Raw genomic sequence first — 13,619 nt, 5'->3', positions numbered from 1 at the left:
GCGGGGAGGGGGGGCGGGGACACCTGCCCCAGCCGCCCCACTTCGGAACGCTGTTCCGAAGCGGGGAGGGGGGGCGGGGACACCTGCCCCAGGCGCTGCACTTCGGAACGCTGTTCCGAAGCGGGGAGGGGGGGCGGGGACACCTGCCCCAGGCGCTGCACTTCGGAACGCTGTTCCGAAGCGGGGAGGGGGGCGGGGACACCTGCCCCAGCCGCCCCACTTCGGAACGCTGTTCCGAAGTGGGGAGGGGGGCGGGGACACCTGCCCCAGCCGCCCCACTTCGGAACGCTGTTCCGAAGCGGGGCGGGGGGCGGGAACACCTTCTGAAGGCGGGCAGGGGGCGAAAGTCTTTGTCCCTCCTGCCTGCCTTCCCAGGGGCTTTTAAATCGCCCCGGACAGCAGAGAAGTCCTCCGCTGTCCCAGGGTTTTTTAAAATGCTGGGGGTGGGAAGAAAAGCCCTTGTCCCCCCCCCCAGCCTTCAGAAGAGGTCCGGGGACAGACTGTCCCCGGACCTGGTCTGAAGGCGGTTTCCCTAGGAACGCATTAATTGATTTTCAATGCATTCCTATGGGAAACCGTGCATCGCAAGACGAAAAAACCGCAAGACGAAGAGACTTGCGGAACGAATTAATTTCGTCTTGCGAGGCACCACTGTATTGTCAGAAAAGCACTGTTTAATGTTTGGATAAGATACAAAGATCTGTTAGAAAATAAAACCCCAAGGTGGTTGTCACCAATGGAAGCAAAGGCTCAGAAAAAACTCAATATGGAGGCCAAATGGCCGAAGTATTGGGAAATTCTGGAGCAAGAGGGAGATAGACTAAAACTGCAGAGTTTTGAAAAATTAAAAAATAGAGTGCGAGATTGGCTCCATTATTATCAAACAATGGAGGCATATAATTTGGATAAAAAATTAGGCTTTCAGGTGGAAAAATAAAATTGGAAACAGAATTGTTAGATTCTAAAGTTAAGAATTTGTCAAGAATGTATAACTTGCTGTTGAAATGGAATACTCAAGATGAAACGGTGAAATCTGCTATGATTAAATGGGCACAAGATGTTGGACATAACATTATGATGGCTGACTGGGAACAGTTATGGACCACTGGTAAGAAGTTTACAGCATGTAATGCCTTAAAAGAGAATTTAAAGAAAATGATTTACAGGTGGTACATAACACCAGTCAAGCTTGCAAAAATTTACCATCTGCCCGATAATAAATGTTGGAAATATAATGAAACTGAAGGTACATTCTTTCACCTTTGGTGGGCATGCCCAAAGATTAAGGCATTCTGGGAGATGATCTATAATGAAATGAAAAAGGTATTCAAATATACCTTTCTGAAGAAACCAGAGGCCTTTCTCCTGGGCATGGTCGGCCAATTGGTGCCAAAGAAGGATAGAACTTTTTTCATGTATGCTACAACAGCAGCAAGAATACTTATTGCAAAGCACTGGAAGACACAAGATCTACCCACCAGGGAAGAATGGCAGATGAAGCTGATGGACTACATGGAACTGGCGGAAATGACTGGCAGAATCCGAGACCAGGGAGAAGAGTCGGTGGAATCATAGAATCATAGAGTTGGAAGAGACCACAAGGGCCATCGAGTCCAACCCCCTGCCAAGCAGGAAACACCATCAGAGCACTCCTGACATATGGTTGTCAAGCCTCTGCTTAAAGACCTCCAAAGGAGGAGACTCCACCACACTCCTTGGCAGCAAATTCCACTGTCGAACAGCTCTTACTGTCAGGAAGTTCTTCCTAATATTTAGGTGGAATCTTCTTTCTTGTAGTTTGGATCCATTGCTCCGTGTCCGCTTCTCTGGAGCAGCAGAAAACAACCTTTCTCCCTCCTCTATGTGACATCCTTTTATATATTTGAACATGGCTATTACATCACCCCTTAACCTCCTCTTCTCCAGGCTAAACATGCCCAGCTCCCTTAGCCGTTCCCCCTAAGGCATCGCTTCCAGGCCTTTGACCATTTTGGTTGCCCTCCTTTGGACACGTTCCAGTTTGTCAGTGTTCTTCTTGAACTGTGGTGCCCAGAACTGGACACAGTACTCCAGGTGAGGTCTGACCAGAGCAGAATACAGTGGAAGAAGATTGGAAAAAAATTAAACTATATTCACAAAAATATAGCAAAATTAATGAATGTTAGAAGGATGCTGCAATGAAGTTACATGGTTTTAGCAGAAATGTTATAAAGAATTAAGTAAAAATGGATTATTAATGGGCCAAAGTGTAAAATTTAAGGTCAGATTGGGTTAAGGTAATTTATAGAACAAAAACTGAGAAAGATGGAAAGGATTTGCTGAAATAGTTAAATTGAATTAGAATACAAAAAAGGGAGGTGTGAGGAGGTCGATGAAACAAGTAAATGAAAGATAAAGACATGGAAATATTGGATGTGTTTTTAAATGTTTCTGTTTTTAAATGTTGTTTTTTCCCCTTTTTCTTTCTTTTTATCTGTTGTGCTGTATTGTTTTTTATTCTGCTTTTTATTTTATTTTTTGATGTATTGTAACTTTTTATTCTCCGCTTTTTTGTAATTGTTAAACTTTTAATAAATATCATTTAGAAAAAAAGAGGTTAAGTATAGATAAAAAGAAAGGTTTTGCAACGGAAACATCAAAATTGGAAAAAGAATTAATTCAATCCAATGGAAAATACATTTCAAAGTTGTATATCCTCAATTGAGAGGTAAAAGACAAAGAGGTGAAAGGAGCAAAGATACATTGGGCCCAAGACCTCGGACATAACATCTACATCAGGCATGTCCAACGGGTAGATTTAATTATGTGAATAGATTGTATTCCCTTTGGGGTTGGCCACCCCTGATCTACATGAAGCAGTGGGAGAGATTATGGAAGGAGGACATTAGATTTACTGCATGTTACAATCTCAGAGAAAATGTTGTGAAAATGCAGTACAGATGGCACCTTACCCTGGTAAAATTGGCTAGAATATATAAGAACAGACTCCTGACTCCCCACAACTTTCCAAGTCCCCTCCTCTCTGGGGTTTCTTCCAAGCGATCCAACAGTGCACCAGTATGCAGCCTGCCTTTGCTCACCCATTGTCAGATGTTTCCTGGCTCTGAGAGACAAGCAGGGAGGGTGGCTTCTGGCAGAAGGAGAGGGAGCCCCCGGTGGCTCCTCCTTCTCCTGACTCACCCCTGCCTCTCAACCTCCCTCCTCCCACTCGCCTCCTCCCTCTTCTGCCTCTGATTCTGCACTGCATTCTGCCACAGAGTATCCCAGCTCACTAAGCCCTGTTGCCCCTTCAGCTTCTGACACCTCCTCTTCCCAGGTTTCTCCCTCTTCTCCCACTGACCGCTCATCCTTCTTCTACCTCCACTCCTTGGTCTCTAAGACGTCTTCCCTTCCTGGTTCCCCGGCTGCTTCCTCCCACCATTCCTCTGTGCCCAACCAGTCCATGACATTGCTCCATCCCTCGGCCCCTGTCCCCACAAGGCAGCTTCCCCATACCTGATCTGGTTCCACAGCCGCTGTTTCCCTTCTGCCCCCATGGAAAGACAGATGAGGAGGTTTTGCTGGCATCCTTCTGTCACCTGCAAGAGAAAAAAGGTAAACAGGACGCCAGGAGCCAGCGTGGTGTAGTTCAAAATAAATAAATCATATTTTCTTCAGGAATGAGTAATACTTCCTTATGCATGCTTTTAATGCTAATATACAATGGTGTTATAAGAAAAACAAACTGCTCTTTTTCCTTTATGGGGTACCCAAGAGCCCAAATAGAGTCCTCATTTTAGGTTCTCTATCAGTAGAAGAAAATAACAGAGGCCAACCAGAGAATATTGAGAAGCAAGGGAGCTAGTAAGCCTGATCTTTATTAAAGCTGTTGCAACAGGGTGCTCCCCCCCCCCACGCACAGGAAATTGCCTGCCCTGGAGAACAAGACCACCCCCAGAAGCATCATAAATACATCACAGAATATATCACAGAAGGGGTGCAGCCCAGACCACCCCCTTAATACAGAGAAGGAGCAGAAATCTGGGTGTGTTGTTTCTTCCTGTCTGGCAGGTTAGCACAGTGTTTCCCAACCACTGTTCCGCGGCACACTAGTGTGCCGCGAGATGTTGCCTGGTGTGCCGCGGGAAAAATTAAAAAATTCGAAAGATTTTTTTTTTAAAGTCAAATTTTCGATTGGGGCGCCGTCACTAGATGACCCCTGGGGTTCCCTCCCTCCCTCCCGCTCTGCGCCTCCCTCCTCCTCCGGGGAGGCCCTTCCTGGCTCTCGGCCAAGGCTTGGCGGCTGCCACTCACTCACTCGCTCGCCCACCCGTCCCTCCATCCCTGCACCCGGCCTCTCCCCCTCCGTCCCCGGCGCGGGGGCTGCCGGGATCCGTAGTCCCCTCGCCCTTGGGCTCCGCGCCCGCGCGGGGTGCGCGAACTACGTTTCCCAGCGTGGCCTGGCGGGCCGGGTGTTTTGTTTGAAGCGCTCTTCTCCCGGCCATGGAATGAGCGCAGCGGCGGCGGCCGGGCGGGCAGGGGCTCTTCCGCGCAGACCCCGCGCAGCCTGCCTGCACCCCCGCGGAGATCAGGCGGCAGGATTGAGCCCAGGGATCCCCGCGGAGGCGGAGCGGCGGAGGCGGAGGCTGCCCCCAGGTAGGGCTGCGTCGGGAGTTTTTTATTTTTGCAATGCTGCATCCGCGCCGGAGGGGACGCATCGGACCGCGGGGAGACCCCTTGGCGGGCGTGCAAGGCAATGCATGCGTGCAGGCGTTGCATGGAGTGTAGTGCAATGCAATGGCAACGCGGCGCCCTGCATGCATGCATGCAACTTCCACCGGCGCTCCGGACTTGGCAGGTGAGGGGGGTCCCCAGTGGGCGGCAGAGAGAGCCGGGAGGGAGAAGGGAGCGCTGCTCCCCGAGCCGAGCCCGGGGGGAAACTTCGGCATCGTTGCGCCGGGTGTTGGAAGCGGAGGCTGGCGGGGCCCCCTCACCTGCAAAACCTGGTCGCCTCTCATATATTTCGTGCATTGCATTCATCGCCCGCTTTCTCCTCCAAGGAGCTCCCGGGGGCGCGCGTGGTTCTCCCCGTGTTATCCTCGCAACAACAGCCCTGCGAGGTGGGTCAGGCGAGTGGCCCAAGGGAGCACCCAGGGATTGTCCTGGCCAGGTGGGGTGATTTGAACCCTGCTCTCTGCCCGGTCTTCGTCCTCATTTAGCCCCCACATGTGCATGACTGTGCATGACTGAGGTTTCCCCCCCTCGTCTTGGCTATGGTGTGAGTCTGTGCTGTTAATTAATGGGGTTCTGCCTTCGGAGAAGATGAGCCAGCCCTCAAGGAGGTGATTATGTAATTTGCTAGCAATTCATGTCCCTCCCGGCGTGACGCTGCGCGCTGACGTCACGGGGCTGTAATGGTGGTGTGCCTCGAGATTTTTTTCATGAAACAAGTGTGCCTTTGCCCAAAAAAGGTTGGGAAACACTGGGTTAGCAGACTGGATTAAATGCCATCCTGGCCACTCTTTTGTTATGATAACTAATTCCTGAATCTAGGTCACAAGTCACAGGCTGACACCCTGTTCATATCTTGAATGTGCCCTTAAGACAGGATTTGTGAGGAAAGAGACAGTGGGGAGGTTTCCCACTTTGACCTTGCAGAGAAAAATTTGAGGTCAATTTGTTCAGGACATTTTCTGTGAGGTTTCAGACATGTGATTTATATATACAGTTATGAACATTTTAAAAATATATTGTTGCTGTTTAGTCGTTTAGCCGTGTCCGACTCTTCGTGACCCCCTGGACCAGAGCACGCCAGGCACTCCTGTCTTCCACTGCCTCCCGCAGTTTGGTCAGACTCATGTTTGTAGCTTCGAGAACACTGTCCAACCTATATATATATAAATATATATAGGACCTTAAAATTCCTATAAGAATTGTATGCTATTTCCTCTTCCAGAAATGCTGTATTGCTGATTCAATGGACTAAAAATGCATGGCAGTTATTATTATTTATTAATTGATATACCACCTTCATCAAGAGCTCTCAGGGGCGTTTAAAACATAGAACATATTAAAAGTAGACAAATGATGCATCACCTCAAATTCTTTTTTTTAAAATGATATTTATTACGTTTTCAAAATTTCCAACACAACACTACAAACAAAAAGAAAAAGGAAAAAAGAGAAAAGAGAAAAAACAGTACGAATAACAAACCAAGCAAAAACAAACAAGAACAATTTAAAAACAGCTCAAACATTTTCAATATCTTATATTTCATTCACTTATTTCCAGCGACCTCCTCGCACCTCCCTTTTTGTATTCCACTTCTATTATTTGTTTCAGCAATTCCTTTCCATCTTACTCTGCTTTCTGTTCTATAATTATCTTAACACATTCTTGCCATACTTTCCCTTTAATTTTCTATTAATCTATTTATACTTAATTCCTTATGACATTTCTACTAAAGCCATGTAATTTCATTCCAACATTTTTCTAACATTCCTTAATTTTACAATATTTCTATAAATAGGCTTTAAACTTTTTCCAATCTTCTTCCACTGACTCTTCACCCTGGTCTCGGATCTTGCCAGTCATTTCCACCAATTCCATATAGTCCATCAACTTCGTCTGCCATTGTCCAACACTTCAGTATTTTCAAGAAGCAACCATTCTCTCAAGCAGCAAAAGGCAGATGGTTCCACCTCCTTCTTTAACATCCATCAATATCTTAAGTTTGACTCGAGGCTTCCTGCCCTGACAAACTACTCTGGGAGCATCCCTCTGCCACCTCCTGAGACCCTCCATCCCATCCAGAGCTTGCAATGTTTGAAACAAAAGCAACATCCCCAGGAACACAGCAGCCCTCATCCCCACCACAATAACTCGGCCCAACAGTAACAACTTCTGATTTGTCCATATTTCCCAATCCCCCTTCTCTTCAATCCAACATCCTTCAGTTATCCTTAAGCAGATTCACATTTTTGGCGGTCATACTAACCCCCAAATACCTCTCTTTCTCAACCAATGTTAGTCCTGTCGCCTCTTGAAACTCTGTCAGGCTTTCCTTTTCCAATTCAGATAGGGCTCTGGTCCTCAAATTCATCCGTTCTTCTTTAAGTTCAATCGTAACGAATGTCAGCTTATGTTCATCAAGTTGTCTTTGTATGGATGGGACTCTCCTCTCCAGTTGTATTACTTTAGATTCAGCAGCAAGGATTTTTTCCCTGACTTCATCTGCAGTTTGCCGTATCAAAGTAGATTCCTGTGTCAGTTTCTGGGTGGTTTCTGAATTGGTATTCACCTTTTGTCCCAAGTTATTTAAACTTTCTACGATTAAATCAGTTTTAATATTTGCAACATCCAATTTCACATTTATCGCATCTGTTTTCTTGTGGAGTTGTTCCAGCGAATCGTTTATTTTCAAAAAATGCAGCCACTAAGGCCTCCTCTGTCGACATCCCGTCTGCTTTTTCCTTTCCGTTTGCCATAACACTTAAGAGATTCAAGGTCAATTCCAAAGTCTCACACTTTTTTATCTTGCAGCTGGAAATTCCCCTAGCCCAGCTCCTATAAAGTAACCAATTTCAAAAGCTTCCACTAGGGGAAAACAGGTTGTATTTGTATCGGTCAATATGTCCTCTTTTAAACACAGTTTCAGTAATCCAAAGTTAGTTTCAATTTTCAGTTACTTTCCTCCTTTTTTAAAAACAACTGGAGACAGTAAATACAATGTATTCTCTTGATTAGCTACCTGTCAGTGAACGTTCTAAAAGCTGTCAATGGACGTTCCAGAAAACATCAATCCTGCTAGCAGCCCGTTTCCAGGGTCGGAGCACCGGTATTTTAACTCTCTTAGTCTCCTCGCTTCAGTTAATCTACAAAAGAGGGAGGCGGACTTCCTGTATTGAACCTCCCCGTTTCGATGCCAGATTAAACGTTTAAAAATCCAATTCTTCCCAATTCAGCTCTACTCACGGGTAAATACTTTAGAGTCAAATTGTCCACAGGAAAAAGTCAGCGCTCTCCGGCAACAGCTATGCGGCTTTGCTCCGTGGAAGAAGCAGATGATTCGAAGCACCGCACCACTCACCCCACATCGCTCCGGATCCCCGAAACCAGGTTTCCCCACGAGTAGGAGAGGCGCAAAAGGTGCCCGCCGAATCCCACGTTCACCGGCTTCTCCCACCTGTGATTTTTACGGGTCTCCGCCTTCGCCGTGGCGGTACAGACCCAAATTCCCACGGGGCAAATTCCTCCCGATCAGAGGAATTCCGCCATTGCCAGAGGCACCAACCCGGAAGTCCCATCACCTCAAATTCTTTACTCAGATGAGTTTCCTCCTTTCAAAGGAGGCAGGTGGAATCTCCATGGTTGCTGCTGCCCTGAGTGCTGGAAGGAAGACCTGCTCCCTGCAAGGCCTTTTCCCACCTGGCCTGGGGAGGGCGAAGACCAGACTCCCCCTGCTCAACAGAAGAGACTCCTGGGGGGCCGGAGGGACATTGCCCTGCTGTGAATCCTGGGGAGCCCAGACTCACGGGAAGAAACTCTGGGGCTGGGGCAAATGTTTTAAAATGGTTTTTAATCTGTGGCGCTTCCAATGTTGGGTGTTGGTTTTTTTTCCTCTGTTGGGGGTGGGAAAAACATTTAGTTGGGGATGGGGATTAGTTTAATTTTAGTACAAATGTTAGTTGTTGTGTATTGTTGTTTTTTAAATTAGTTTCTACTGTCTTATTGGGTTCTTGTATAGTTTGCATTTGGTTCTTAAGAGGAGAGGGCCAGGCCTGCCTGGGAGTGGGCCACATCCAACAGAATGGCTGGGGCAGGTTCCACGGGGGGTGGGGGGGTGCACTGGGACACTCGACCTCAGTGATCACGGGTAAGAGGAGGAGTTACACTAAGACCAGATCACATCATTACCGAGGAAGCAGATTTAGTTGCTTTTTGAGAACTATCCCTGCCTCCAGGTCTGGTCTTGACCGGATGGATGTTGGAATCAGCAAGGGACACCATGACCTGGCTTCCACGACTTAATTGTGGATGGAGGACTTGACCTGGCATGTGTAACAGAGACTTGGTTGGATGAAGCAGATGGGTCTGTCCTTATCGCTGCTTGTCCACCAGGATTCTCTTATGCACAGCAACCCAGGTCATGTGGGCAGGGAGGGAGGGTTGCAGCGATTTTTAGGAAGTCATTAGCTTGCACCAGGCATCCGATTGGGAAGACCCAGTTTTCTCAGTGCTCTGTGGGTTGGTGAATTTTTCCCTCTCTGAGGGAGCCTTCCCAGACCTGATGAAAGAGGCAATCATTAAACTGCTTCTTTAAAAATCATCTTTGGACCTGGCCAATATGCCCAGCTATCGCCCAGTCTCAAATCTTCCAATTTTGGGCATGCTGTTGAGCGGGTGGTTGCAGAACAACTCCTGGCATGCCTGGAGAATGCGGGCCATTTGGATCCCTTCCAATCGGGGTTCAGGCCTCATCATGGGACTGAAACTGCCTGATCTCCAGCAGGCTAGGGACAAGGGTGAAAGCTGCTTTCTAGTTCTGCTGGGTCTCTCAGCGGCCTTTGATACCATTGAACATGCCATCCTTCTGGACCAGCTAGAGGGGCTGAGAGTTGGGGGCACTGCCACACAGTGGTTCCGCTCCTTCCTCCTGGGCCGTGTTCAGAAAGTGGTGGTGGGGGATGAGTGTTCAGACCCTTGGGCTCTCACTTGTGGGGTGCCTCAGGGTTCTGTCCTCTCCCCCATGCTTTTTAACATTTACATGCAGCCGCTGGGAGAGATCATCAGGGGGTTTGGGCTGGGTGTTCATCAGTATGCAGCTGATACCCAGCTCTACCTCTCTTTCAAATCAGAACCAGTGAAGGTGGTGAAGGTCCTGTGTGAGTGCCTGGAGGTGGTTGGAGGATGGATGGCAGCTAACAGATTAAGGTTGAATCCTGACAAGACAGAAGTACTGTTTTTGGGGAACAGGAGTCGGGCAGGTGTGGGCGACTCCCTGGTCCTGAATGGGGTAACTGTGCCCCTGAAGGACCAGGTGTGCAGCCTGGGAGTCATTTTGGACTCACAGCTGTCCATGGAGGTACAGGTCAATTCTGTGTCCAGGGCAACTCTCTACCAGCTCCATCTGGTATACAGGCTGAGACCCTACCTGCCCACGGACTGTCTTACCAGAGTGGTGCATGCTCTAGTTATCTCCCACTTGGACTACTGCAACACACTCTAGGTGGGGCTACCTTTGAAGGTGACCCAGAAACTACAACTAGTCCAGAATGCAGTAGCTAGATTGATGGCTGGGAGTGGCTGGAGAGACCATATAACACCGGTCCTGAAAGACGTACATTGGCTCCCAGTACGTTTCAGAGCACAATTCAAAGTGCTGGTGCTGACCTTGAAGCCCTAAATGGCCTCGGCCCAGTAGACCTGAAGAAGCATCTCCACCCTCATTGTTCTGCCCGGACACTGAGGGGCAGCTCTGAGGGCCTTCTGGTGGTTCCCTCCCTGTGAGAAGTGAGATTACAGGGAACCAGGCAGAGGGCCTTCTCGGTGGTGGCGCCTGCTCTTTGGAATAGTCTCCCATCAGATGTTAAGGAAATAAACAACTATCTGACTTTTAGAAGACATCTGAAGGCAGCCCTGTTTAGGAAAGTTTTTAATGACTGATGTTTTAATGTATTTTTAATATTTTGTTGGAAGCCACCCTGAGTGGCTCGGAAACCCATCCAAATAGACTGGGTATAAATAATAACATTATTATTATTATTATTATTATTATTATTATTATTATTATTATTCACAAAGCTAGATGTAATTTCCCGTGTCCTTTATTCCCTCCAGATCTGCCTAGTTGTGGGTTTATTACCCCATTAAAGTCTCTGAGTAGTATTATTTTATCTTCCAGGTAATCCAGCAGATTCGTTTCGAAATTCTTTTAATTTTAAGTATCACTATTCTTCCGTTCAGGTCTGATTGTAGTTCTCCTTGTTACATGACCTAATTTCTTGATATGTAAAGCTAAGTGGGGGGATGCCTCTGCATATGCCTCTGTAATTTGTATTCTCCAGCATGGGGGAGCCAGTGTGGTGTAGTGGTTAAGAGCAATAGACTCGTGATCTGGTGAACCGGGTTCGCGTCTCCGCTCCTCCACCTGCAGCTGCTGGGTGACCTTGGGCCAGTCACACTTCTCTGAAGTCTCTCAGCCCCACTCACCTCACAGAGTGTTTGTTGTGGGGAAGGAAGCCGCTTTGAGACTCCTTCAGGTAGTGATAAAGCAGGATATCAAATCCAAACTCCTCTTCTTCTTCCCTCACAAGTGAAGCAGGGCATCTCTAACTACAGATGGGCATTTGAGAAAGCCTTACGTACTGAGTGCAGTTGAAGGTTTGTGCCCATTTCATATGTTTGTTGTGCAAAAATACATCTCTCCTCCTCTGGACCCTTGTTCCCAACTGTCTCCCCCCAAAACAAGATGAAAAGAACCCTCAGATGAGTTGGAAAACCAGCAGAATGACACCAAATGGAGTAAAACCACCTTCCTCCTTACCCAGTGGCCTCTCTCTGGTGTCCAACAGAGGCCTCTCTGCCTCACAGGAATCCAGGTCCATTTCTGCAAAATGATCGTATTCCTGAAAAAGAAACAAGGATTCAAAACAGAGAATGGAGAGAAATACTAGAAAGAGAATGACTAAGACTTGAAGGGTGTGAGATCTCATTCCATGGATGCTTTCCCAGAAAAAGGATGGGCCATCAGTAGAGCATTATGGGATGTTCTCTGTCCTGTTTGGAGCCCCTTGGGAGTATCCAGAGGAAAGTCTCTCTCACCTGCTTTCTCTCCTCTGCCTGACTCAGGAGGAAACCTTCGGCCAAGGCCACTGCCTGCGAACTGGTCTCTGCTCCACAGTCCCTCACCCAGCTCTCCATCTCCAGAGGAAGGACAGCCAGGAACTGCTCCAAGATCACCAGGTCCAACATCTCAGCTTTCGTGTGCCTTTCTGGCTTCAGCCACTGACGGCAAAGGTGGTAGAGTCGGCTGCAAACCTCTCGGGGTCCTTTGTCCTCCTGGCAGCAGAACTGCCTCAACTGCTGGCTCTGCACCTCTGAGCGGAGGGTGTCCTCCTCACCCAGGATCTTCTGCACAGAGTTTCCCCAGAATCCCCCACTGCTCCCAGTTTGGTTGGCATGGCCTCTTCCTGCTCTAGGGCCAGCTGAGTCTTGCTCATCCATCTGTGCTCTGAGGGAGCCTCTGAGAGATCGGAAGGAACCCTTTGGTCTCCTGCCAAGTTCTGTCTGTCTGAATGAGAAGCTCTAGCAAATCCTACAAAGCAAATGCATTGTTCTGTTACAGAATCTGAAGGACGGGGTGGAAATGGTTCCCTGAGCAAGCATGGATGCTTCTTGCTAGGAACAAGGACTGGATGGCACCACAGCCCAAACCATGAGAGATCTTCTTTAAAAAGAGAAGGAGGAGAAACAGAAGGAGAAGAAGGAGAAAGCAGCCTCTAGCTCTCCTAGAAGGAATATTGCAATGCAAAATGTGGAGGCAACGGAAGGGATTTCTGGGAGATGAATCAGCCTTGTTGCTCCTGCCTGCCAGTCAATGCATGAAGTCAGAACTGACTGACAAGGGAGTCATTTGTATCTTGTGGGAAATGGATGCTTGGCTCTAGTGGGGGTCCTCACCTGGGGGTCCTCAGGAGTTGCTCCCCACCCCCACCCCCACCCCCACTCCCCTGCTTCTGTCTCCTTTTCTTGCACTTGGTCTCTCTGCTGCTTTCCAGACAGACTCCTGGGGTGGGGTCCTTTTTTCTTTGCTCTGAGGGCCAGGTATGTATCTGGCCAACCCCCTGAGGGCCAAGTGGGTGGGGCCAAATACATCTCCTTTGGAATTTAGGCAGCTAATTTATTATTATTATTCTATTAGATAGCTTAACACACGCACAGCCATTGATGCCAAGGTCCCTGGAGGCTCAGTGAGTAGCAGCGCCCATTTCCGGCTGCTTTGCCAGCAACAATCCCTTTGGGAGAGAGAGGATGTGGTCCTGGGATGCCCTGCTCTGGGTGCGAGGGGATGGCTGCAGTGGCCTCCGTGGGGAGCTACCCTGGGAGACACTGGGAAACTGGTCCCCAATGCAGCAGCCAGACTATGGGCTGGGATCCCTCTCTTTATCCCTGGCCTTCCTCTCCCACCTTTTTTTTTGGGGGGGGGCTAGTCCACCTCCTCGTCCAGCTTTGGAAAACCATTTGCACATTTTTCCTCTAATGTACAATGAGGCTGAGCGATGTCACACAGAGTTAAAGTCCCAGGGACTCCTTTGTTTAAAGAAGGGAGATTTTTTTTCTGAAAGGGGGGGGCGGATGGCCAAATGAGTTTGGGATCCTCTGATCTGCAGGACCCCTGACTTGGGGTCCCCCCCTGCAGGAGCAGATCAGGCCCCCCAGGCCTCCTCCCCTGCTGCAGCCCTGGGACCCTCACCAGATCCCAGAGAGAGAGGAGGCTCACCAGATCCCAGGAGGGGGCAGCGAGGCAGCCCTTGCAGGAGAGACACCAAAGCAGGAAAGGACTGGGGAGGGGGGGGGGCTTGGCTCTGGAGGACCAGCCCCCCTTGCTTCCTGTCCTCTCTAGGAAAGCAGCTCACTT

General features: G+C 48.5%; 2 protein-coding genes across 2 annotated transcripts in view; one reads left to right on the top strand and one right to left on the bottom strand.

Annotated features, from left to right (window-relative positions):
* Positions 1-13,619, bottom strand: part of LOC310705005 (uncharacterized protein) — a 149,744-nt gene that overhangs the window by 10,799 nt on the left and 125,326 nt on the right. The window contains exon 9 of the mRNA XM_083499184.1: positions 3,496-3,578. Within this exon, the coding sequence (XP_083355310.1) occupies positions 3,496-3,578 (83 nt within the window). The remainder of the gene's footprint in view (positions 1-3,495; positions 3,579-13,619) is intronic.
* The window catches only part of LOC310705173 (uncharacterized protein), an 82,473-nt gene that overhangs the window by 41,670 nt on the left and 27,184 nt on the right, over positions 1-13,619 (top strand). The window lies entirely within an intron of this gene.

The sequence above is a fragment of the Podarcis liolepis genome, assembly GCF_965112155.1.
Source record: "Podarcis liolepis genome assembly, chromosome: 4".
In the NCBI taxonomy this organism is placed as follows: domain Eukaryota; kingdom Metazoa; phylum Chordata; class Lepidosauria; order Squamata; family Lacertidae; genus Podarcis; species Podarcis liolepis.
This window is presented reverse-complemented; position numbering and strand designations above follow the sequence as displayed.